At 35.1% G+C, this 25,512-nt stretch overlaps 1 protein-coding gene across 1 annotated transcript in view; it reads right to left on the reverse strand.

Annotated features, from left to right (window-relative positions):
• Positions 1 to 25,512, reverse strand: part of HEATR5B (HEAT repeat containing 5B) — a 153,402-nt gene that overhangs the window by 29,725 nt on the left and 98,165 nt on the right. The window contains exons 24-32 of the mRNA XM_036752266.1: positions 25,074 to 25,325; positions 21,514 to 21,695; positions 18,285 to 18,353; positions 16,684 to 16,863; positions 12,654 to 12,891; positions 10,447 to 10,701; positions 9,287 to 9,414; positions 4,536 to 4,680; positions 3,511 to 3,777 (exon numbers count right to left, since the gene is read on the reverse strand). Of these exons, the coding sequence (XP_036608161.1) occupies positions 3,511 to 3,777; positions 4,536 to 4,680; positions 9,287 to 9,414; positions 10,447 to 10,701; positions 12,654 to 12,891; positions 16,684 to 16,863; positions 18,285 to 18,353; positions 21,514 to 21,695; positions 25,074 to 25,325 (1,716 nt within the window). The remainder of the gene's footprint in view (positions 1 to 3,510; positions 3,778 to 4,535; positions 4,681 to 9,286; positions 9,415 to 10,446; positions 10,702 to 12,653; positions 12,892 to 16,683; positions 16,864 to 18,284; positions 18,354 to 21,513; positions 21,696 to 25,073; positions 25,326 to 25,512) is intronic.

Consider the following 25,512-nt stretch of genomic DNA (forward strand, 5'->3'; position numbering starts at 1 on the left):
AGCCCAGGACAGCCTGGGTGGTCTCTGGGTGAGGTCTATCCCACACGGAGCTCAGAGCTGGGAGCTGGGAGCTGGGAACGGAGTGGAGCAGAGCCCAGCCTGAGCGGCGTGGACCATCCAGACCAGAAGCCGGGCAGAGGGGGCCCTAGCGCCCTGATTCAGTGAGCTGCGGCAGGTACGAGACTTCTCAACCCACAAACACCAAAGACTGTGGAGAAGGTTAGTGGGAAAAGCTGCGGGAGTGGAAGGAGTTCGCTGTTCAGCTTCCAGCCCCGGGGCAGCGGAGGTGGGGCAGCTACAGCTGTTGTTACTTCCTGCCCCAGGCCCACCTGGTGGGAGGAATTAAGTGGCGGATCAGAGCAGGGGTGCACAGCCTGCCGAAGATCTAAGCCCAGTTCGGGTTGGGGGTCCTTGGGGAAGGAGCAGTGCTGGTGCAGCAGAGCTGGCACCTCCCCCCCAAACGTGGAACATAGAACTCTGTAATCTACAAGCAGTCATACCCCACTGAAAAACTCAAGGGTCAAGTTAGTTGGCTGGGAATATGGCCAGGCAGAGAAAACGCACCCAGATTCAGTCTCAGACTTTGGATTCTTTCTTTGCTGACAAAGAAGACCAAATCATACAGACAGAAGAAATTACTAAAGTCAAAGAGCCTACAACAGAAATCTCCAAGAAAAACATGAACTGGTCCCAGGCCATGGAAGAGCTCAAAAAGGAGTTGGAAAAGCAAGTTAGAGAAGTAGAGGAAAAATTGGGAAGAGAAATGAGAAGGATGCGAGAAAACCATGAAAAACAAGTCAATGACTTGCTAAAGGAGACCCAAAAAAATACTGAAAAATACACTGAAGAAAACAGCACCTTAAAAAACAGACTAACTCAAATGGCAAAAGAGCTCCAAAAAGCCAATGAGGAGAAGAATGCCTTGAAAGGCAGAATTAGCCAAATGGAAAAGGAGGTCCAAAAGACCACTGAAGAAAATACTACTTTAAAAATTAGATTGGAGCAAGTGGAAGCTAGTGACTTTATGAGAAATCAGGATATTATAAAACAGAACCAAAGGAATGAAAAAATGGAAGACAATGTGAAATATCTCCTTGGAAAAACCACTGACCTGGAAAATAGATCCAGGAGAGATAATTTAAAAATTATTGGACTACTTGAAAGCCATGATCAAAAAAAGAGCCTAGATACCATCTTTTAAGAAATTATCAAGCAGAACTGCCCTGATATTCTAGAGCCACAGGGCAAAATAGAAATTGAAAGAATCCATCGATCACCTCCTCAAATAGATCCCAAAAAGAAATCTCCTAGGAATATTGTCGCCAAATTCCAGAGCTCCCAGATCAAGGAGAAAATACTGTAAGCAGCCAGAAAGAAATAATTTGAGTATTGTGGAAACCCAATCAGAATAACCCAAGATCTGGCAGCTTCTACATTAAGAGATCGAAGGGCTTGGAATGCGATGTTCCGGAGGTCAATGGAGCTATGATTAAAACCTAGAATCACCTACCCAGCAAAACTGAGTATCATGTTCCAAGGCAAAATATGGACTTTCAATAAAATAGAGGACTTTCAAGCTTTCTCAGTGAAAAGACCAGAACTGAATAGAAAATTTGACTTTCAAACACAAGAATCAAGAGAAGCATGAAAAGGTAATTAAGAAACGGAAATTGCAAGGGACTTACTAAAGTTGAACTGTTTTGTTTACATTCCTACATGGAAAGATGATGTGTATGATTCATGAGACCTCAGTATTAGGGTAGTTGAAGGGAATATGCATATATATATGTTTATGTATATATATATATAAGTGAATGTGTATGTATGTATCTATGTGTATATGTATGCATGTGTATGTATGTATATATATATATGTGTGTATGTTTTTATATATATATATATATACATATATATATGTAAAAGAGAGAGAGCAGACACAGGGTGAGTTGAAGATGAAGGGAAGATATCTAAAAGAAATAAAATGAAATTAAGGGACTAGAGAGCAACATACTGAGAGAGGGAGATAGGGAGAGATAGAATGGGGTGGATTATCTCGCATAAAGGTGGCAAGAGGAAGCAGTTCTGTGGGAGGAGGGGAGAGGGCAGGTGAGGGGGGAATGAGAGAACCTTGCTCTCATCAGATTTGGCCTGAGGAGGGAATACCATACATACTCAGTTGGGTATCTTACCCCACAGGAAAGAAGAGGGAGGAAGATAAAAAAAAATAAAAGGGGGGGGGGATGATGGAGGGGAGGGCAGATGGAGGTGGAGGTAATCAAAACAAACACTTTGGAAAGGGGACAGGGTCAAGGGAGAAAATTCAATAAAGCGGGATGGGTTGGGAAGGAGCAAAATGTAGTTAGCCTTTCACAACATGAGTATTGTGGAAGGGTTATACATAATGATACATGCATGGTCTAGGTTGAAGTGCTCGACTTCTTAGGGAGGGTGGGTGGGAAAGGGAGAGAATTTGGAACTCAAAGTTTTAAAAACAGATGTTCAAAAACAAAAAAAAAAAGTTTTTGCATGCAACTAAAAAATAAGATACACAGGCAATGGGGCATAGAAATTTATCTTGCCCTACAAAAAAGGAAGGGAAAAGGGGATGAGAGGGGAGGGGGGTGATAGAGGGGAGGGCTGACTGGGGAACAGGGCAACCAGAATATATGCCATCTTGGAGTGGGGGGAGGGTAGAAATGGGGAGAAAATTTGTAATTCAAACTGTTGTGAAAATCAATGCTGAAAACCAAATATGTTAAATAAATAAATTTAAATTAAAAAAAAACATACAGAACAACACTACTAAAATATGGGCATTGATCTTAAAATTTATTTTCCACCTTGTATAATCGTTTATAACTAAATGCGTATAAACTATACCATATATCATTATGGTATAATTAGAAAGCACTCTGGATAGCAGCTGATATTGATAAAATGATACAAAATAGAATTCACAAAGTTTTTAATAGCATGCTAATCTTTAATGATACTTTATGCCTATACTGTTTATGGTTAAATTTTTCCTTTATGTACTATAAATTAAACATACAGCTTAAACCTTACGTTTCTAAAATTAATTTTAAAACATGAGAAGTTTTTACAAGTATCAAAAGCATATCTGTAATGAGAAACAGAAGCTACTGTTGCTGTTAAGGAGTCGCTAACGTTTAAGTCACCAGGCTACCTCCTCTGGGGCAACTTCCTCCAAAATCCCCAAATATGACCATTTCACTTTTCAGACTAAACACTTTTAAAGAAATCTGCCAGATTTTACAAAGCAAATGTTAAAGTTTTTTTTTAAACAACCTGCTAATATCTTAATAGCTAATTTTACTGTAGTCATATGGGAATTCCAGTCTTTCTTCTGACATTTTTATGAACCCTTTAAATTACTTTAAAAAGAATAATTATATTCATCACTAGTCGGTGCTTGAGTTTTGTAAAGGAAAGCAAATTAAAATAGAACTTAAAATGACAAGGAAGTAATCTTAATCAAATGTACTATACCAGCAGGAGAGCAAAGAGATGGCAAGTCTGAGAGGATGGTAACTGCAGCTGCCACTAAACGAGCACTTTCTTCAGATAATCGAGTTTTGGTGGATACATGACTTGGTGAATCTGACATCTTGGTACTGAGATGTGGCATATGTCGTACTAAGATGAACATCAATAGCTCCATGGTTGCAAAGACAAGAGATTTTCCAGGAACGAGACCACCACTGTCACCTCCTTCTCCTAACACAGGGCAAGTCTCTTTTTCCATATCATCTTCATCTTAGATAAAAGAAAATTTGGTGAAACTTCCAACATAAAAGGTAACACATACCACCAGATAAAACACAATATAATAAGAATACTTAAGAAAAGTATTCAAAAAGACTAGCAAATACAAATCTAATTGATGCTATGGGACAAATCTCATTTCAATGGGCTCAATTATATGTCTGTTATAGAATTTCACTATATTCAAAACTGCTTTCTTAAAAAGTGCCACTGACTGGGCTTTAAAATGTTTTGGTTATGTGGATTTTTATTATAATAAATTTATTATAATTTGTTACTTACATGGATCTCAGGTGAAAATAAAACTGGTTTTAAATTTTTATATTCAAAACTGAGATTAAAATTGTCAGCAAGTTCTATGATCTCAAGTATTAAAATGTTTCTGAATTTATTAACAGAAGAAATAAGAAGAGGAAGAGAAGTAAGAGAAGCTTACATTTATCTCGTGCTTTTAAGGTTTATTAAACTTTTTATATAATCTCACTTGGTTCTCACAACAACCCTTTGAAGTAACTTCTATTATTATCCACATTTTACAGATAAAGAACTGAGACTCAGAGAGGTTAGGTGATATGACCAGGCTTACAAAGCCCACATCTGAGGTTAGTTTTGAACGCAGGCATTACTGACTGCATATCTAGCACTCTGCTCCCTACATAGCACTGCTTCCTTACAAAGGAAAAATTCTACTCATTTTCCTTGCAAAAAATGATTCTTTTAAAAAGGCAAGGTGACCATTAGTGCCTTACTTAGAGTGTTTCTTTTTTCTTGCAAATAATCTTGAGCTGCTCTGACTATTTGTTGTACCACTCCAGTAACCAACAGCTGGACTGAGGGTGGATTCCAAGTCAAAAGGAGTCGATGCAGCACATTCAGCAACTCAACACCAATGAGCTATGATAAATTAGAGAGAAATTTAATTCATTCTCAATTCCCAAATAATTACTTGAATAAAAATCTAATAAATTGACTGCAAAAATCAAGAAATTTAGAGATTAAGGTGGCAAGTGCATAGCACAAAGAATAAGAATAACAGCACAAGTAACCAAAGAATCGTGACATTTTATTCTAAAGTATTTTCAGGCAAAAATCAGATTGTTACTAGTATTTAAATACTCAAATAGAATGTAGAAGATGGGTTAATCTTATGAGGCTAACAGCATCAGGATCTTTAAGCTGCTCGAGAATATTATCCACCCCACTATAAGGATGTCTGAGCAACAGAATTATTTCTTAATCTGAAGGAAAAGTTCATATAAAAACAAGATAGTTATAGTTTAAGTAATTTTCACTTATACAATCTAATGAGCAGGGACTACAAATAAAAAAATACGGAAGTCAGAAGCTTATAGAATTCCAAATTTTTTTTGTCTCATTACTGCATCCTCTTTACTACTCATACTTTCAGAAGATAATTAAGCTTTCTTATTTCATTGAGAAAACACAGGACATACAAAATAGAAGGGACCTCCACTGACCTTCTCTGCTATTCAAAACTTCTTAGCATCACCAAATACTATCTCTTCCTTCCCTCTTTCCTCTCCATGCCTTCTTAGTATGCCCTGATCATATGTCTTTTCCCTCCTCTAGGATGGTGATTCAGGAATCAAGCATTCTAAATTTTGCTCTGCTGTCTCCTCTCTAGTACTATAAAAAAGCATCTCATTGACTTTATTTCCTCTTCTTTAGGGTCAAAGTTCTTAGAAAAAGTTGTTTACACCTTATGTTTCTATTGCCTCACTACCAACCACCACCTCACTGTAATTATATAAACATATAAATTTGAACAGTAACAAATCTAATAAGACATTCAAAACTAGATGTCCCATAGGCACTTCAAACTCAACATGTCTAAAAGAGACCTCATTATCTTTCCCTCCAAACCCTCCCTTTTTTTTCAACTTTCCTATTGTTGAGCGTACCACCATCATCTCAGTTACCCAGGCTTGCAGCCTCAGTGTTACTCTGGAATTGTCACTTTCATCCCACATATCCAATTCTTTATTATATCTTGTCATTTCCACCTTCACAACATCTCTCCTATATGCCTGCTTCTTTTCATTCATATAGTCAAACCTTGGTTCAGGTCCTCATCACATCTCAAATGGACTATTGAAATAGTTACTGGTCTTTCTGCCTCACTCCAATCTATCCTCCACTCAAATAACAAAGTTATTTTTCTAAAATCTGACTATGTCACCCTTCCCTCGCCCTCCCACTCTGGCTCAATGTGTTCCAGTGTTCCCCTGTTACCACCAGGATCCAAAATAAATTCCTCTGGCATTTAAATCTAGCCCCTTCCCACATTAACAATCTTCTTATACTTTACTCTCCTTCATGTACTCCATGGCAGCACTGGAGGTTACTTTTTCTCAAACTCAACACTTTATCTCCTGCCTCTGTGCCTTCAAGCTAGCTGTGTCCACACTTGGAATGCCTCACTCCCTAAATTCTGCCTCTCAGTTTCCCTGACTTCCTTCACGATTTATCTGAAATCCAACATACCCTAGGAGGCCTTTCTGAGCAATAGCCCCAGATGATAATGTCTTCTCCCTCTTCTTCTGAGGGCATTCCATTTACTATATACATATTCTGTATTTACCTAGCTGGTTAAATATTGTATCTCCCATTCAAATATAAGTTCTTTGAGGAAAGGGACTATTTTTGCCTGTCCAAATGTATGGACTAATGAACTCTATGTATTTTTCATTTGATAGCATTTCATAATTTAGACAATATCTTTTTCATCTACTTGATTTTTTTCTTACATGACACATAGACCAAATTCTTGAATGCTCTCATTCAGGAGACTGCAATGACACAGGATGTGACAGAACTAGCACAATTCTATCCACAAGTAGAGCAGCTGGAGAATCTCGTCTTTATCTATAATCTACATCTGTATCTATAATCATCATCTATAAGGAATCTCTCTTCCATTTAGACTCTGCTCTGAAAATCCTCCACTATGGTACATTGTCTACACTAAGTTTGATAGCAATTAGAAGTTCCGGCAAAGTTATCTCTGCTGTTTTATCTTTCAAGGAATAGCATGATTTCTACATATGCATGGGAGCCACATTTTTGGAGGAATGTTTTAACATCGGTATTTTCTGAAGATTCAAATGCTTCTTTATAATCAGTAAACATACTGAGATTTTGTATTTTCTGCATTTATCAGCTGTTACTATAAATATGCAGTATGTTGTACAATATAATTTATGAAGGCCTTCCTGTTCTCTCTCTCACTTTTTTAAAGGCTCAAAGTTCAAGGGGCACTCATATGCCTGATCCCACTACCAATTAACATAGGAACTTTGACCTGTTTCATTTCCAACCTGGCCCAGTTGCCTCCTTAAGCAAACTATTGGAACCTGTTCCCTAAAGCTCACCACATTGATCCCAAACTTAGTGTAAATGTCCTTAATATATAGTCCACTATAGCTAAGAACTCCTACAGTTCCTTAGCCTTCCTCATATCTAAGATTAGAGATGTGCACCACCACTTTCAGCCTTTTCATATATTTATCACATATATCCTTGATATATGTGTAAATGATGTTCATAATGATTTCATGTAGATGAGAAAAAAGGGATATAAGTAGTTTAACCAAGTTATTTGGTGCTCACCATGTCTAGTGCCTCTAAAATTTCTTATTGAAGAAAATACCCATGCTATAGAATTATGAGGTTTCTGTGAAGTATACATACATCTGATCTCTTCTGTTTCTTGACCCAAAAACACATTTTCCAACATTTTTGCCATTCTCTATTATGTTCACTTTTAAAATGAAGTCACTGAGTACCAAAGTATATTTTGATTAAATCTGGAAGAATTGTGATATTCTTTGTTGAATTTCTCTATTTCCTTATATACTGCAATTGATGCTGGCAAATAAACTTTAAGTATCTTCATTGTGATCTTTTTGTTTATGCCAATCACTAACACTGCAAAGCAAAATGATCAAATATCCAATGAAATGATTCTTCTTGCTGCCTTTGAATGCATGGTAAAAACCAACCCTGCAAACTTTCTTTCGCTTCTCTTAGGAAAATCTGTGAAACATCTTTTCATATACCTGTAACTTCCTTTTGTCTTCTGGTTTCTTTTATAGTGAGAATGTTGTAACAACAATGTTACTAGCAGTTGCTGTGGAGGTGTAAGACCTCCACACCAGCACACAGGAGGGCTGCTAGCACAAGTTCTTTGATCTGCTTTTCTAAGGAAAGCAACTTTAAGGGGTTAACAATCTTACTTTAATTAAACATACATATATCATACATTTAGTTCAGGGGAAAAAGTCAGCACCCTGAACTTCAGAGCAAATACCAACAGAAATTACAAACAGAGAAAATAAGACAAATCAACAGACAGGCTTCTATCTGACCATAGCAATACATACATAGTTACCAGAGAGAGAAGAACTGACATCTGGGTTTTCAAAGCTGGGGGGAGGGGAGGCACGGCTCCTTAACCACTACCCAGAGTTTCATCTGGCCAAATCACAGGAACAGTCTTCCAGTGAGTGAGCCCCCAAAGCAAAATGCTAACCTCAGAATATATATGCACTTTTTCAGGGTCAGCCCACAGAGGGCGTCACAACCATGTCACTCAAACTCATGTGACTTAGGCTTTCTTGTGACTTAAGCAGGTCATCAAAAACTCTTGATTCAATCAAAGACTCTTGATTCAAACAAAGGCAAGGCTCAATCAAAGGCACTTGATTACCTGAGTGATGAGAAGCACTCCAAAAGGAAAAACAGTGAAAAATCCCACTTTGCTAGCCATTACAAATGTCAAGATAGATATGATTTGAATACTACAGCACTATTTCATTTCCATCACTGGATAATAATTTTATATTTACATTATAAACAGTTAAGCCTTGTTTTCCTGCATCCCCCTGCCCCCACTAACGTGCTCCACATGTCTAAATTTGAAGTCACTAATTTTCCTCCCCAAACACATCCCTCTTTTCAACTCATCCTTTAAAGTCCAAATCAAAATACCAGTTCTTCTAGAAAGTTCTCAACTATATGTAAGGTTTTATCTGTTTCACTTAACAGAAAACTCATACCATGAGACGAAAGATCTGTTGTGTAGTTAAGGTATCTATGAATATGTTATATCTTCCTTACTAGATTATAAGCTCCACGAGGGAATGGACTTTTTTAAGCTTTTTTTTTTAAGCTTTTTAAGCTTTTTATCTCATCCACACAGTTCTCTGCATACAATAAATACATGCTAATTATTTGAGTTGGTCTATATATGATAAAGGAGACCAATCACAAAAAAGTATGCAAATATATGTCTATATATTTGAACATATACACATATTTATGTATGTATGTGTATATACACATATGGAGCAAAACAAATTCTAAATACTTAAAACCACAGTATTGTAATATATAATATTTTACTTAATACATTTATTTCAACAAGTTAAATCTACTTAATATAAAGAACATAATTCTATAGCATTAAGATGCACTGTACCTGATCCTCTCCAATATGAATTCTGGCACAAGGAGATTCCAGCAAGGTATGCAATGCCTGCAGACATGCTGTAACATGTTCAATAGGTTCCTCAGGTCTTGGGGAACAAAGAAACTGTATACTAACACCTGAAATACATAGAAAAATTACCCTAATTTTTCACCATAACAAAGTTGAAACTGCTTTTATGTAATGCATAGATTATTTTAACACAGGCTTTACCATTGCTATGGAGATACTCTAAGAGTATCAAATAGTTTGTCATTTCATTAAAGTACGAGAAAAATCTCAAATGGCTCATCTAAACCACATCTTTCTAAAATTAGCCAAATTTGACAGGATCTAGTGCAGCCTTTCACTTAGGTTTAACAAAAGAAAAAAGGAAGTCAATCATTAAATTAATTAGCAGATTGGGAAGATATTAATTATTTTCATTTCTAGGATCCTGTGCAGAGAGAATTATTTCTAAATATCATGATTTTAAAATTACATAAGAATCTAAAAAAATTTATAAAATTTTATCAGGAATATTTTTCATGCATACATAGTTTAAGGAGATCAAACTATATGGGTATTTTCAATATGGTGAGTGAACAATAGCTGTCCTTATTTTGAATACTGGCAAAGATACTCTATAAGCCCTCTTTTTAAGTTAACAGGTTTACTAATTAGTTTAGCACTTATGATTCTCCTATTTTGCTTCCTTCTTATGATAAATAATGAAGGCAACAAATACCACTCGACAGTCTAAATTCTTAAGTGTTAAATCAACACCTACAAATGAAATATCAATTTAGATTCATACAAAGTTATTTACTGTTTGTTCTAATTTTTCATCATGGTACAGTCTGGTAAATGCCAAGCAAAAAGAAAAGCTGCAAATTGGTGAGGAAGTAAATTTGTTCCTTAGAAAAGCATCCAATTATATTCTTCTATTAATTGCCCTAGTAGCTCAAATTTTTACTGGAAAATTTTTTTAACATTTTCTGTATGATTTTTTTTTATAGTAATCCAGTATTATATTTGGAAGATGACCTAAACATTTCACCTTATTTACTGTTGCTTCTGTGAATATTGTTACTAACTTTTTTTTATCATAATAAGAAGTGAAATCTCAGAGGTAATAAAAATCTTGAAATACATTAATATAGTGTCCTTACCTAAAATCAGATGCATCCTGTCTTTGTTGATTTCTGGCAAAGATTTAGTATTAGCTGTTGCTCCAGGTGCCTGGTTTAAAATGACAGGTGTTGGACGTTTTTGTAAACCAGATACTGATGTTTCTTCTGTTGGTTCTGAACTAGTAAATCCTGTACTATTTAACCAAAGTGCTACTGCATGAAGAATTGGAGCCCAAGAGTTCCGGTAGTGAAGCCGAGCTGTATCAATTGTCTCTGGAGTATAAAATGCTCCCCCTGTCATTCAATTAGAAACGTTTAGTTCTTAATACAGATATTTCTCAAATTATAAACAAAACAGTTCAATATGAAATCCTAACCTCATTTCTCCTTGTCTGGTCACCACTTCAATTATTATCCTCATCACAGCTTCTGCTTAGGAAACCCATCCTTACCTGTTTTTCTTCCTGTCATGGCTGGGGTTAATAAGGTATTCTTCTACTGACTTTGCTACGGCTACCCATAATTCTAATATTCTCTTCCTTCCACGGTAAAGGTCATTTTTCTTTTTTACTTCTACTTGGATCTCACCATTAGGAGGACCCGTATTCTTCCCTTTTCTTTCCTTCCTCATTTCCATACAAAACATTACTAGCACAGTGGCTTACAAGAAGGACAGCAGAGTAGACACAAAATAAATGCTTAATAAATTAGATTACTGTAACCAAGGAATCCTATTTATTGTTAGGACTTCAGTGGGGAACATGGGATGGTATATAAGCAGTGCCCAACTTACAAATGAGCTATGAACCAAAAATAAACTATTAGGAGTCTGGAATGAGTTTTCTCATAACATAGGTCTTGTAAATGGGGATTGAGTTCTATAGTACTGCAAAGGACTAAAGACTTTTTTGGGGCTGTATGGAAAACCTAATTCTCATTTATAACTTTTTTCCCTCTAGAGGAAAATGCAGTTCGAATTTGAATAACTTCCTTTTGGACACAACGAGGACTACTTATATGGTCATGTAATAGTATGCATTTTTTTAAAATGGACAAATACAGTATTCACTGTAACTTTCATTATAATACACCTTCAAGAAAATTGTGGGGAAAAATGAATAGTTATTTAATAAATTGTTTGTAAGAGTGTCCTGTTCCACAATGCCAATATTTCATGATAATATTCAACATTTTGTTTGGATGAACAAGTAAGCCTGTTATCTTTTGAAGGTCCACAAACATGAGTTATATGGAGAATAAGGGAAAGAACGTTGCAGCAATATTGTTCAGTCATTTTTCAGTTGTGTCTGACTCTTCGTGACCCCATTTGGGGTTGAGAGAAATGATTATTAATAAGCAATAATTTGAGGAAATCCAGAGTTACCCCCTTTTTCTAAGGTCATCATTTCAAAGCTTAGGCTTTGAAGGTTGAATTAACTTTCTCCTCAGTCATGGTCAGACCTCAGCCAACCTTACAAGGAATTTAATCTAAGATGGGGAAGCCCATTGTGCTCCACACAGGATTAAGTAAGGATAAATTATTTTAACAGATTGCCCAAGGCTGGGCAATTTAGAAGTAAATGATATAATCAAAAGTTCATTAGAATAGGTCCAGCCCTTCATTGTTAATATCAATTCTCTCTCATTATTTGTTAACCAATCAGAGTTGACGACTACCCTCTGGAACTACTTTTGCAAGGGCATATATGCCATGAGCCCACCACCATGATTGTCTTTGGTCCAAGAGAGAGATGGCCAAATGACCGTTTCTTTTATTAATAAAATGCTAGCATTATTAATAAAATGATTAATTACCCAGAAACTACGTCTCTCCAACTTTTTAGACATCATAGGGTTTTCTTGGCAAAGATACTGGAGTAGCTTGCCATTTCCTTCTCCAGTTCATTTTACAAATGAGGAAACTGACGCAAATAGGGCTAAATGACTTGCCCAGGGTCACACTGCTAGGAAGTGTCTGAGGCCAGATTTGAACTCACAAAGATAAGTGTTCCTGACTCCAGGCTTGGTATTCTATCCACTGTGCCACCTAGCTGCCCTGTAGCAATATAGTCTACTATTAAAGACTCAATACTTTAAAAAGGCAAATGTATCTGAAAGTATTTAAACATGGAAATGTATAAAATACTATACAAATGTAAGATATTATTACTACTTGCCTCTAATTTTTTGTGTTTAATCTTTATAATAAACCCCACCAAAAGCAAAACTACATCTATCATACTTACCATCTGGTGGAAGCTGACTTGAAAATTCAGCTGGTAAAGTCAAAAGTGCATAGTCTTTTAATGCTGCCAACCAGAGGCGGCTAAGTATTGGCAATTCAGGCTGTACAAGTGTAATTAAACTGTCTGGTGGCAGCTCATCTATGGTCCCATAATCATCATCTTCATCATCAGTGTTTTTTATGGCTCTTTTTGGTTTAGTCTCTGCTTCCTTTTTAATATTCATGGCAACAACATAAACCTGATCAAGGTTATGGCATACAAATAAATAAAAAGGAAATATTTTATCCAATATAATGTATGTTTCATTTATCATAATTAACCAATTATAAATATTGTAAAGCAACTAGTTTTGTGAATTCCTGGCAATCACAAAATTATTCATATAATAGTAGTTTATCACCATGCTCTGAGACATTCTCACCTCCTTGATTGACCTGTTTTACAGCTACTTTCCTGACTCAACACATTCCCTTGTTTTCCCCTTGTGCTACCCCATAAAGAGTCCACTAAATTCCTTTGTTTGTACTGGGATAAAGTTTCACGTTTACTGCCTCCTCTGTCTTCTTTATAATTCTACAAACTGTTCTGTGTGAAAGTTTATGGATGGGAAAATTTCAGGCAAAGGATTTTTGCAAGTGTTTTTCCAAATCCCAGTATGATGATATTTCTTAAGGGCCATGCAATATTCTAACATGGCAAGAACTAAAAATTATGTACTATTTATGTAGTTCACCCAGAGGTATTCTTTTCTCTTTTTAAGCAAAAACTCTTAGTTTGTTAAACACAAAGATAGGGCTACTAGCTCTTGAGAAAAGCATTAAAAAATAACTTCCTATGGGAGATGAACTATGCTTCTTTATAGATCTCATGGGCTTGACAACTGGCTGGTACAAATCTTAAGGAATGTGTTATGAAGATGATTAACAAAAAATCAATTTTAATTCAATTGAACTCATGAACATTTATTATTTTCCAGTTACATTCAACACACTCTCCTAGATGCAGGGAATTCAAAGATGATACAAAACTTACTTTCAAGGAACTCACAATCTAATAAGGGGCAAACAACATAAAGACAAATAATTGTGCTAAAAGAGAAGTGTATGATACCTGCAAAGAGCAAGTTGAGGCAAACTGCTGTGAGAAATATGAGAAGAGAGGAAAACTTTCAGCTGATAAAGAGTTCTTTTTTTTTTTTTACTACCAGAGATCAATATCCAGGTATTAGCATACAATTTGTTGTTAGTGACATTTACATTTTAAGAATGAATTCAACAAGAATTTCAAACATATAGTACAAAATAAGAATCCATATTATTAATATTCATTATACGGTATTTTGATCACATTATTGAAGCAAATGAATGAAAGACACTGTGAAAGTCAGCAGAGCAGCTGTTACTGGGGAAACGATCTCGTGATCAGGAACTTTACAACTGTCACTTCTTTAGAGGAAGTTGCTGTATGTGGTTGGGAAATTGAGAAAACTTTTTATGAAGATGAACTGTATTTTTGTTTTATCATTTTACTTTTAATCGACTGTGACATTTTAGATCCTTAAGAGATTTACATTTGACAGTCAAAAAAAAAGTGTGATGCCCTTTGGGTCCAAAATTAAATTTCACAAAAACTACTAACAACATATTTTTATGAATTTCAAAATAACAATGAAACAAGTTTTAGAAAAAAGAAAATTATATTTTTACAAGACTTATTACCCAAAGTATTGAGTCTTGCCTTAATTTAAACAAAATACTGCACTTATCAACAAGGATAAACAACTAATATAAATATTACCGCTGTAACTGTTATCACCTAAGCAAAAACAAAAAAGTAAAATAAAAGGATAGAAAGGCATTCTTTTTTAAAAAGACAGCCTGATCTGGGTCCTAGAATTTGGCAACAAAAAAAATCCCTAACATCTCATGAGACATTTTGGAAATCATGTAAATTTTTCGACTTCTTCATTTGTGAAAAGAAAAGTGACATAACTTACATCCATCACCTCTAACAATATTGATTGCATATTTTAGGTTAGCAATTCCTTAAGTCAGATCTAAAGGGAGCAAAGTTACTGAAGGCTTTATAGTCAAAAGACACTGCAGCTAAAATAGGAAACTAAGAAAATGGACTGGAAGAGGAATAAAAAAAAATTACTAGAAGACGTATTTGGAAACAAAGCATCAGAAGTTAGAAATGCCTGATAGGAAGACCAGGAAAGACAGAAATAATGAAAACAACTGAGAAATCCTGGTTTTGGGATGAGAAGGAAAAAAAATCAGGTATTAAAAACTAAACAGTAGGACTGGAAAAATTCATTCAGATGTGAATGGGAGTTCCTGAAATACAGCCAGATGAGAGAACACTGGTTTTAAAAAAATGGTTTACTATAATTTGTTTGTGTGTATGCCTTACCTAAGAACCCCATAATAATAAAGAAGTAATTCATATAAATATGGAGACATTTCATTTGGTTTACTGTAAGGGGAGAATGTCCAAAGAAACTGGCAATAAATTGATATTTGTAACTGGAAAGGAGGAGACATGAGGCTTTCAAAAGAATCCTTGACAGAATGCCATGACAAAAGCTGTTGTTTTTTTACAACCAAACAACAAAATGAAGATGATGAAGATTGAAAACAGTGTTGTTGTACAGTCATTTTTCTGTCATGCCTGACTGTTCGTTACCCCATTTGGGGTTTTCTTGGCAAAGATATTGGAATGGTTTGCCATTTCCTTCTCCAGCTCATTTTACAGATGAGGAAAATTAAGCAAACAGGGTTAAGAGACTTGCCCAGGGTAATATAGCTAGGAAGTGTCTGAGTCCAGATTCGAACTCAGCAGGATAAGTCTTCCTGACTCCAGGCCTGGCACTCCATCCACTGTACCACTTAGCTGTTCCTTATATATCATTAATGAATATTGATACAAAAATCTTAAATAAAATCCCAAGGAGAAAAAGTAGAATAATATATCAAAATTTATGACTGAATTTTTGCCAGGGATGCAAGGAATCAATATTATGAAACAATTAATATAATCATCATATATTACATAAAGACAGATTTGCCTAGCTCTATATAGATCAATTTGTCAAGCTATCTTTTTAGACAGATATTGAGATAGACAGGTAGATATGTTTCTCTCTTTCTCATACACATGTATAAATATAGGTATATAAACATAGATATATAGATATGTCTCCATCTATGCCTATATTTTGTAAGGCTTGTATTATAAATGAGTGTTGTATTTTATCAAAGAATTTTTCTGTATATTTTGAGACACTCATGTGATTTTCAATGTTTTTGTTTTTAATAAGATTAAATTGATTATCTTCCTAATTGCGAACCATTCTTGCAACCCTGGCAAAAATTCAACTTGATCATAATGCATGATGTTTTAGATAAATTGCTATAAAAATCCTTTAAATCTTTTTGCCAGGATTTTATTTAGAATTTTAAAAATCAACATTCATTAATGATATTAGTCAATGGTTCTATTTTTTTGTCTTAGCATTCTCTCCCCTTACATATTAGGACTATTATTTATCTCACAAAAGGAGTTTGGTAGAGTACTTTATTTCTTAATTTTTGAGAAAAATTTTTATAGAATAAGTAATAGTTTTTCTTTAAATGTTTGATAAGAATTTGCCTATAAATTCATTTAGACCAGGAGTTTTTTTGCTTTGGTAGATTCTTTATAGACAATTCTATTTTCTTTTCTGAGATCTGAGTAAGTTAAGATCTTGATTTGGTCTTCTTTTCATTTGGGCATCTTACATTTTTTAAGGTAACCCATTTCTTTTGTGCTATCAGTTTTGTTTATAACGTTCATATTAGGTGCTGATATAATTCTTTTTATTTCTTGTGGATTTGCAATGATTTAATTTTGTTCATTTGGTTTTTTTAATTGATTTTCTGCCCTCTCCTCTGTAAACAGGTTGGCTAAAGATTTCTTAAATTTTTTAGTTTTTTTCTAAGATTATTTTTAAATGAAGTTACAAAGTTAAAAAAAAGTGAACTGTTACCTCAGCCCAAGCTTTCAGCACTGCCAGTTTTTCCATGGTTGTGGCACTCTCTCTATAAAGTTGGCTGGAAGATCCTTTTCCTGCCTGTACTTTGTCTAGTGAGGAAACAAGCAAATTGTGTACTCGACGTAGGTCATTGAGATCACTAACAACTCCACTTCCAATCCATGTGCTACAAACCTGGACAAATAAAAATAAAGCTTTTTTTTTTTTCATGAAAACAAATGAAATCCATTTAAGCAGCAAGGAGTATTTGTTTTTCAGTCATTTTTCAGTTATGTCCAACTCTTTGTGACCTCACTTGCGGTATTCTTGGCAAAGATACTGGAGTGGTTTGCCATTTCCTTCTCCAGCTCATTTTGCAGATGAGGAAACGGGCAAACAGGGTTAAATGGCGTGCCCAGGGTCACATAGCTAGTAAATGTTTGAGGCCAGATTTGAACTCAGGAAGATGAGTTTTCCTGACTCCAGGCCTAGCACTCTCTCTAGGTACCACCAAGCTGCCCAACAAGGAATATAAGGAAGAGAAAGAAAGAGGTATTTGTTGGGGGAAGACAGGAAAGAAGATATCAATGGTATGTTTTTCAGAATTTTATTGTAGCAATTGGTTTTACTACATTTTCTATATTATAAATTAATATCTGTTTATAATTACCTAACATTACCATGATTTTAAGAAAAAAAGTTTTGCTAAACTAATTCATTTAACTAACCAGTCTCAGTAACTGAGATGCATATCAATTAATCAGGCTTATATTTTCTTTTTTAAAAAAGGAAAAAAATTATTTCTAGTGATATTTTCCTTCTTTTCTCCAGAGTGCAAGCTGGGGCATAACTCTATCCTAACAGATATCTGGAAGCACAAATCAATCATTTTAGAATTATGTACAATCTTACTTATAGATTAATATGAAATCAAGAAAATATGAAATCTTGAAAATATGACAATAGAAAAAATATTCAATTCATTCCATAAAAAAAACCTGGAATTTACTGACGATTTTTTGGAATATTTGGTCTAAGTAACAAAATACAGTCATATGAGAAAATTCATTTGGATTAATATTTTCAAACGGTGAAATCTTTTTTAAGATAAGCAAATAGTCTTTTAGAAAGTCACTTAACTTCTATTTCCTTCAGGGTCTTCATTTACCATATGAAAATAATAATAGCATCTACTTCCCAGAGTTTTTGTGAAGATCAAACAAGATCATAGTACCTTGCTCATAGCAAGCACTATGTAAATGTTAGCTGCTATGATTATCATTATCATGATTATCATTGTAGAGTTTTGTAATCCTATGCAAATGATCAAAAATCTTCCTATTACTGAACTTATTATTGCAAATGTTTAATTATTATGGACTCTTGTAGACCGTTCTTATAGAATTCTTAAACTTGTCATTTATTTTTGCATCACTTTATGATTTCTACATCTATTTGCTTATGTCTTGTTAGATATAAAGACTCAGAGTCACTAAATTTTTCCATTGTTGGAAGAATTTATTACTTAATTTTTCTTTTCTTATTGTTTTTTCAAAGGAAAGTAAATTCCTAAAGGTGTCAGCATCAACTGTAAAAAATAATATTCTTCTTCCTACCTGGCAAGCTTTTGCAATTATGTCTGATGGAGTATCTTGTGAAAAAGCTGGTCTGAGAGCAGCTCCCACCTAAATAAAGGGAAAACAAGTGCTTTACGTATGAAAGGAAAATAATCAAAGTGAAAACACCTTTTATGTCCTTGAAGACAAAGAAACTTTAATTTTTCTGTTCTTCTTCCACCCCAGTATTTTTCTTTTACTTCCTAAAAGGTTATCAGGATCTAATGCATATAACAATTGCTTCTTTAATCATTAGATTTTTAACATCTAATGACTATTTTTAGACAGAGTTCCAAAGCTCCACTCTAGCAGCATTAATATTTATTAAACACCTGCCATGTTATCCACCTCTGTTAGAATGAAAGCAAGGCCTCCTTGCCAGAAGCTTTCATTCCAATGGGAAACATGACAAGAACATATTTAAGTATATATGGAGTAAACATAAAGAGAATAAAAAATACCAAGTAGTTATATACAAGTTTAGTCTGGGAGGAGGGGAATTAGCAGGGAAAAGCCTAATGTATAAAGTGTGCTTGAGCTGTATCCTAAAGGAAGAGAGGGATTTAATGACATAATGGGAGGAGGAAGTACATTCAAGGCATGGGAGAGGAAGTGTCATATTTGAGTAACAGAAAGGCCAGTTTGGCTAGATCAAAAGTACAGAAACAGTAGTAAAGTCCAGTGTGGCTGGAAAGATGATCTGGGGGCTAGGGTTTTAAAAGCCAAAACACTGGCTTTTAACCATTTAAACTTCTAAAACCATTTAAATATTTAACCCTAGAGGGACCACCGAAATTGACTAGGCAAGGAGTCATGGTCAGAGTTACACTTAAGAAAAATCATTTTGGCACTGCTATGGAGGATGGATTGATGAGAGACTTGGGGCAGGGAGACCAATAAACAGGCCCTGGCAATAGCACAGGAAGAAGTGATGAGGGCCTAAACTAAGGTGGTAACTGTGTGGGTGAACAGAAGGGCACCTTTCAGAAATGAGAAATGTTACAGAGATAGAGATGGCAAGATTTGGCAACTGATTAGGTACATGGGGTGAGGGAAAGTGAGGATACAAGGATGATGCCAAGATCCTCCTAGTACATGGTGGACTGGTAAATGTTGATGCCTTCAAGAAAAAATAGGCAAGTTGGGAAGACAGGGTGTGGGAGATGAGGGAGGAAAGAAAATAAGTATTTTTTTTAAGATATGCTAAGTTTGAGATATCTTTGAGACATCTACTTCCAAATGTCCAATAGGCAGCAAATGATGTAAAACTGAAGCTCAGGAAAGAGGCAGGGACTAGATATTTACATATACACTGGCATAGAAATGATAATTAAGCCCATGAGAGCTAATGAGGCCTTTGAGAGAAGAAAGAATAGGGTATGTAGAAATGAAAGGATTTAGGAAAAGTCTGATTGAGGACTATGATAGGATAAATGATGTATTCCAACACTCCCCCAGCAGAATGTAAACTCTTTGAGAGAAGGAACTGTTTTCAGTCTTATCTTTACATCCCGCATGTCAACCACAGTGCCTTGCACATAACAGATGTTTAGTAAATGCTTACTGAAATCGTGTTGGTATTTAAATACTGGTTATAGCAAGAAGATGAAATTTAATTTGTGAAACACTAAAATCAGTCATATTCTTATTCAATTTTAGTAATAGTTTTTAAAAGCCTTTAGTGCATATTAAACTCCCAAATTTAGAATTACTTCCAGACATTACCAGTTGAATTCATTATGTTATGTCCATGGGAACAGGGGAATGGTGGCAGTGTTCCTGCCATCTATTAATGCCTCTTCCCTGCTCAGATGGATACATGGTAGTGAAAAGTGGCAGTCAGATTTTGTGTAGCCCAGGTAGGCTGGAGGCTATAGTTATCATTTACTTGTAATGAAAATCAGTCAATTAAGTTAAATTCAATAAACATTTACAAAGAGTGGAGAATGAGCTCCAGTAGTTCTTAACAAGCTGGAAAAGTTTTGTGTTTGGGACTAGTGGTGGACAATATGCCTATCTGCAGACAATCCTACATAAAATTAGATATATCACCAGAAGGCTGGCAACTAGGTGATGAATTTTTCTAACCACAAGGCACAGAAGGGCTGTAATCTGGGTTATTGGAACAAGCACCCACAACAATGAAATCAGGGATCTTCCAACTATAATGAAGCGTGTACTAGGTATTGGCTTTTCAATTTAGTCCAATGGTGCTCTTGGAACTCTAGTCCAAGCTTAAAAACAATAGACAAAGAGACTATGTGTGTGTGTGTGTGTGTGTGTGTGTGTACATATAAGCACACTCATACATGCATGCATGCATACACACACACACACACACACACCAAAAACCATGTACAATCTGAAATGTTTTGGTCTTGTGGATGTTTACCACTAAAAGGAACAAATAGCTCTTAAGATTGCTAATTTTTCTAATGAAGCCATAATAACATTCAGAAAAACCTGGTAGGTATGCTATTTACTGAATTATAAATAAACTTAAGCAACAGCTTGAACATTTACAAAAAAAAATACTTCTCTGAATATTGACTACTTTAATAACTATAAAGAAAACATCTACTTTATCAGCTCTAAAACACTTCATTATGCTTTGTTGCCAGAGTTTTGTTTTTTATTTCTTAAAGTACTCTACTTCAATAAAAAGTTTTGATTTAACAGGATAAATAATCTATTACTTAATTTGGAGAATATATATCTATTTCCACTGTTAATTACAAGAAGAAAAAAAAACATAAATTTGGAAAGATTAAAGATTTCATTTAATATTTTCTAATCTTTTAACTTTTAACTGCTGTTATTAAGATTTTTAAACATTACATCTGACATACAAGAGAAAATAGATTTTTGCTTTGAAATGCCCTGGTTAGGTTTTAAACTCTAAAAACAACAGCAGACCCACAAAGTTATTTTGAACAGACCACATTAAGTAGTATGGCTCACTCCCCAGGTATAAGATAAGACATTTAGGATGCGATTTTATCCTTGTTTTATTATTATTACAATGAGACTTCATAAAAATTTATTAAGCTATCTTCACATACCACCGTTTCTTTAAATACCAGATGATACAGTGACATGGTAGACAAGTACATCCTATATGAATGAACGGACTGGATTCTCAGATAAAAAAAATTCTTTTAAGAAGTCAGAGATCTCAAAGTTGTTACTCAAATACTATAAAGAGATGGTTTACTAAATATTATCTCACATTAGCTTGGTACTGCTCCAGAATCACATGACCTGGAAATTCTGGTTCAGGCACAGATGCAAATTTCTTGATAATGTCCTCAAGTGCTTGGAGCCCAGCCATCCGCAGCTGGTTGCTGTGATCAGTAGCAGCCATGAATGCCATGCGTATCAGGTCAGAGAGATGGAGTACTAAAAGATCATCTAAAAATAGAAACCAGAGTAGAAACTTTCCAAATGATATTCTATATGTTAACGTGGAAACCTCTTAGTTTAAATAAATTTCTAAAGGAAAATGCTAACAATATATATTTCATTATATTTACTTAAAATAGCCATGATATCACTTTATAGAATGTTCATTTCAGTATTTTCAGATCTTTTGGCAAACTTTTGCATACTGGGACTAAAAAGGTTCTGACTGGATCTGTACTGACAAGTAATGTAAAAAAAAACTGACAGCCTTAAACAACCCCTAAAATTCCTGAGGAACTACTTTAAATAACAAAATGTAGATGGGATCAGAAATTAAGAGATATATAGAAAACACAAACGGAGATGTTAAATTTGGAAAAAGTATCATCTCCCTAGTCCCTCACTTAAATGGACCCAGCATATTTTATTCTTCCTTAACTCCAACTGAAACTGATATCTCTAGTGTTGCCAGTGTGAAATTGTGAAAATTATGAAACCTGATTTTTTTTTCAATCTATGGACCTCTTAACCTATGCATTTTATTTTAGGTAACTGAACATGGTTGTATATGTAAATTCCATGCATTTAACATTGCTGATCACCCTCTCCTCTTTCATTTAATTCTCTTCTTATTTTATAGAATATCTTCTTTTGTCCTTGCTAGCCTCTTATGACTATTTCAGCAAAGTTGAGGTACAGCAGTATGGTAGAGTGGAAAGAACAATGGATTTAGAGACAGACTTGGGTTCCCATCTAGGCTCTGCCATTTACCACCAATGTGATTTTGGACGAGGCCCCTTTGGACCTTGGTGTTTTCATCTATAAAGTGAGGAAGGGTTAGGGTTGGAATTGATCATCTCCAAGGTTCTTTCCAGCTCTAAAGCTGTTGATACCTCAGGACTACATACTTTGACCATTTGGTCTGAATTATAGTCCAAATATGTTACTTAGATTAAAAGCTCTGTGGAGGGACCATGAAACCTGTTTGCCTTGGTATCCACGATAGCAACTAATATAATTTATAACATATAGGGAGTTCAATAAATGCTAATGAATAAATGATGAAATCTTTCTAGAAGTTGAAAGCAACAAAGTAAGTACATGTAGGGAGAGCATTATTAAAGAGGCAATATATGTTATCATAAAAAAGCTCACTGCTAGACAAACTTCCCCAATGATGGCAGAATAAACTCAGGTGTGAAGAATCACATAGAGAGTAGATCTACTCTTGTATGTACCCTTTGGCCTAGCTCCCAAGCAGTATGAGGGCCAATCATGGACTAAACAAAAGTCCCCCCTGACAGCAGAGGAGTTCATGTGTGATTGACCTGCCCACAGGTATGGCAACCAGGACCACATACACCACATCAAAAAGAAGACAAGAGAGTAAAAACCCACAGTATCACAGCCAAACCACTGAAAACTTCTCAGGGCCTTATTTGCTAGCCATTTCCTCATTCTCTCAAATACTATACTGTAACCTAAACAAAAGGTAGGCCAATCTGACCAGTTTACATCACCATTGCAGATATTGTAAAACTGGCTTATATTAGTGCTTTTCCCTTACCTAATATACGGTTGTGGGGGACTGGAGAGGAAAGGGGTGAGGAAGGGAAATTGCTCCTGAAGGTCATCTCCAGTACACAGTCTGAACTGAACTCCTCTACTTCATGCTGGCTGCTAACAGGATATAGCACCATGGCATTACAAAGCTTGATGCTATGTTGATGCCTGCCTCTATCTACTTAGGTGTGTTTTTTCATAGCACAATCAACTGCATAGGCACTATAACAATAATAGCTACTAGCATTTACATAGAGCTTTAAGGTTTGCAAAATGCCTTATAGATGTTATTTGACACCTTATATTACACCTTATATCCTAAGGTAATAAAGAGAGCTTGAGATCTCTAGTAAGAGAACTTAAGTTTGAGTTCTATTTCTGCCACTTGGTAGCTGGGTGGCCATGAACAAGTTAACTTCTCAGCCTCATATTCCTTATCTGTAAATTTAGAGATAATAATAATTATACTACCCTACCTTAAAGGGTTGAGGTGAAGATCAAATGAGATTATGGATAAAAACTACTTTCCAATTTGTAAAATGCTATACAAATGTTAATCTATTGTTATTATTGAATGATTTTTTCTAAGAAATTGCAATGGTTTCCCAGCAGCATCCCAAATTTTTCTGGGATGTTTAAGTGTGATTATATAAAACAGACAAAGCATAAGTGGGTTAATGTAGCCTGATTTCACACTTTGATGGTAAGGAAAAGACCAAAATATCCTAACATTGCCAATGTAACATGATGAACTACTTGGAAGTAGAATGCTCTTCTATAAAATTCCCTAGAAAATCAAATCCATGGAATGTATTCCTTGCTGTAACCCCAGGAACCTTATTTTCCAAGCCTTTAAAGTCAAGTATCTGAATCTGGTTCTGTCAACAGTGTTAAAAATTCCAAATAAACTAATGGCAAATGACAGGCAGAACTGAGGCTCCTTGTAAAAAATTACCTGAGCTATATGATGTGGTCTGATGATTCATTTTGTCAGTGAGAGGATATGTCTGACCATGTCTTGTAATAGCTGATCAAGGAGACCACTACATAAAATCTTATCAAAAAGTAGATAGATGCTCTGCTACTTGCAAGTTTTTTTACCATTTTACTTATATATCACAGTATCTACACTACTTTCTGAAATTTTATGGTTTTAGTTTCTTACACAATCCATATTGTATCATGAGTTTTGACATTCTCTGTGGCTCAGTCTGTAAATGATCCCTCCACCTGAAAAAGCCATGCTATAGCAAATGGTTTCATTAAACTAAGGATTATTACAGATAAAATTAGATGACATATTAATAATCTAAAGTGTTGTTGTTTCCCTTATCCTTACGAAAAAATAGTGAAAGATCTATTCTAACTTCTGAATATATGAGCCCCATTGTTCATATTATTTTTCAGGCATAGCAGAAAGAACACTAGACTTGGAGTCAGAAGATATGGATTGGAATCCAAGCTCTGTCACTTGTTGGAGGAAAAACACTTAGCATTCTTGAGTCTTAGTTTTCTTGTACATCATATGGTAATAATACTTATACTACCACATCACAAGGCTGTGGCCAGTAATGAAATAATGTATATAGCACCATTTTGTAAACTATAAGATGTCATGTAAACATATACTATTAAACATATGAGTATGGCAAAATCAAATGTGGACAAGAAATGAAACTTACATAGGAGGCAAGGGAATGAGCAGTATCTTTGAAATGAATAACTCTAAAATATTTTAATTATCAGTAAAATACATTGAATCAATAAGAGGCTTTTGGGAAAAAAAAATAATAATGTATACAAATGAAAAAATTCTCTATTTACTTGCAGGATTTCTCAGTTTGGCTGAACGTGCCATAGCGAGGTCAAAGTGAGCCGGGTCTGCATTCTCACACAACATGATGACTCGACACAAGCAGTCAGCAGCAAACACCCGAGTAGCCCAGCGAGGAGCTACAGAAGGCTTTGATTTATCCTCTTCACCTAACGTGGTGAACATAGTGTCATCATCCATCTCGTCTTTCTTTTCAGATTCTTCATCCTTTCCGCCACTTAAAAGAGTTGTAGTACTCATATCTGGTAAGGCACAAAAGCATAGAGGTCTAAGGCACACTCATCTATGTGTAAGGCACTACATTAGGCACAAAGGATACAAATATATAAACGAAACTCCCTGTCCTCAGGAATGCTTCATTATAAAACAAGAATACTATGCATACACAGATAAATGAAGATAAGGTGATTTGAGGAAAAAGGAAGCATT

Source organism: Trichosurus vulpecula, chromosome 3 (assembly GCF_011100635.1).
Source record: "Trichosurus vulpecula isolate mTriVul1 chromosome 3, mTriVul1.pri, whole genome shotgun sequence".
Classification (NCBI taxonomy): domain Eukaryota; kingdom Metazoa; phylum Chordata; class Mammalia; order Diprotodontia; family Phalangeridae; genus Trichosurus; species Trichosurus vulpecula.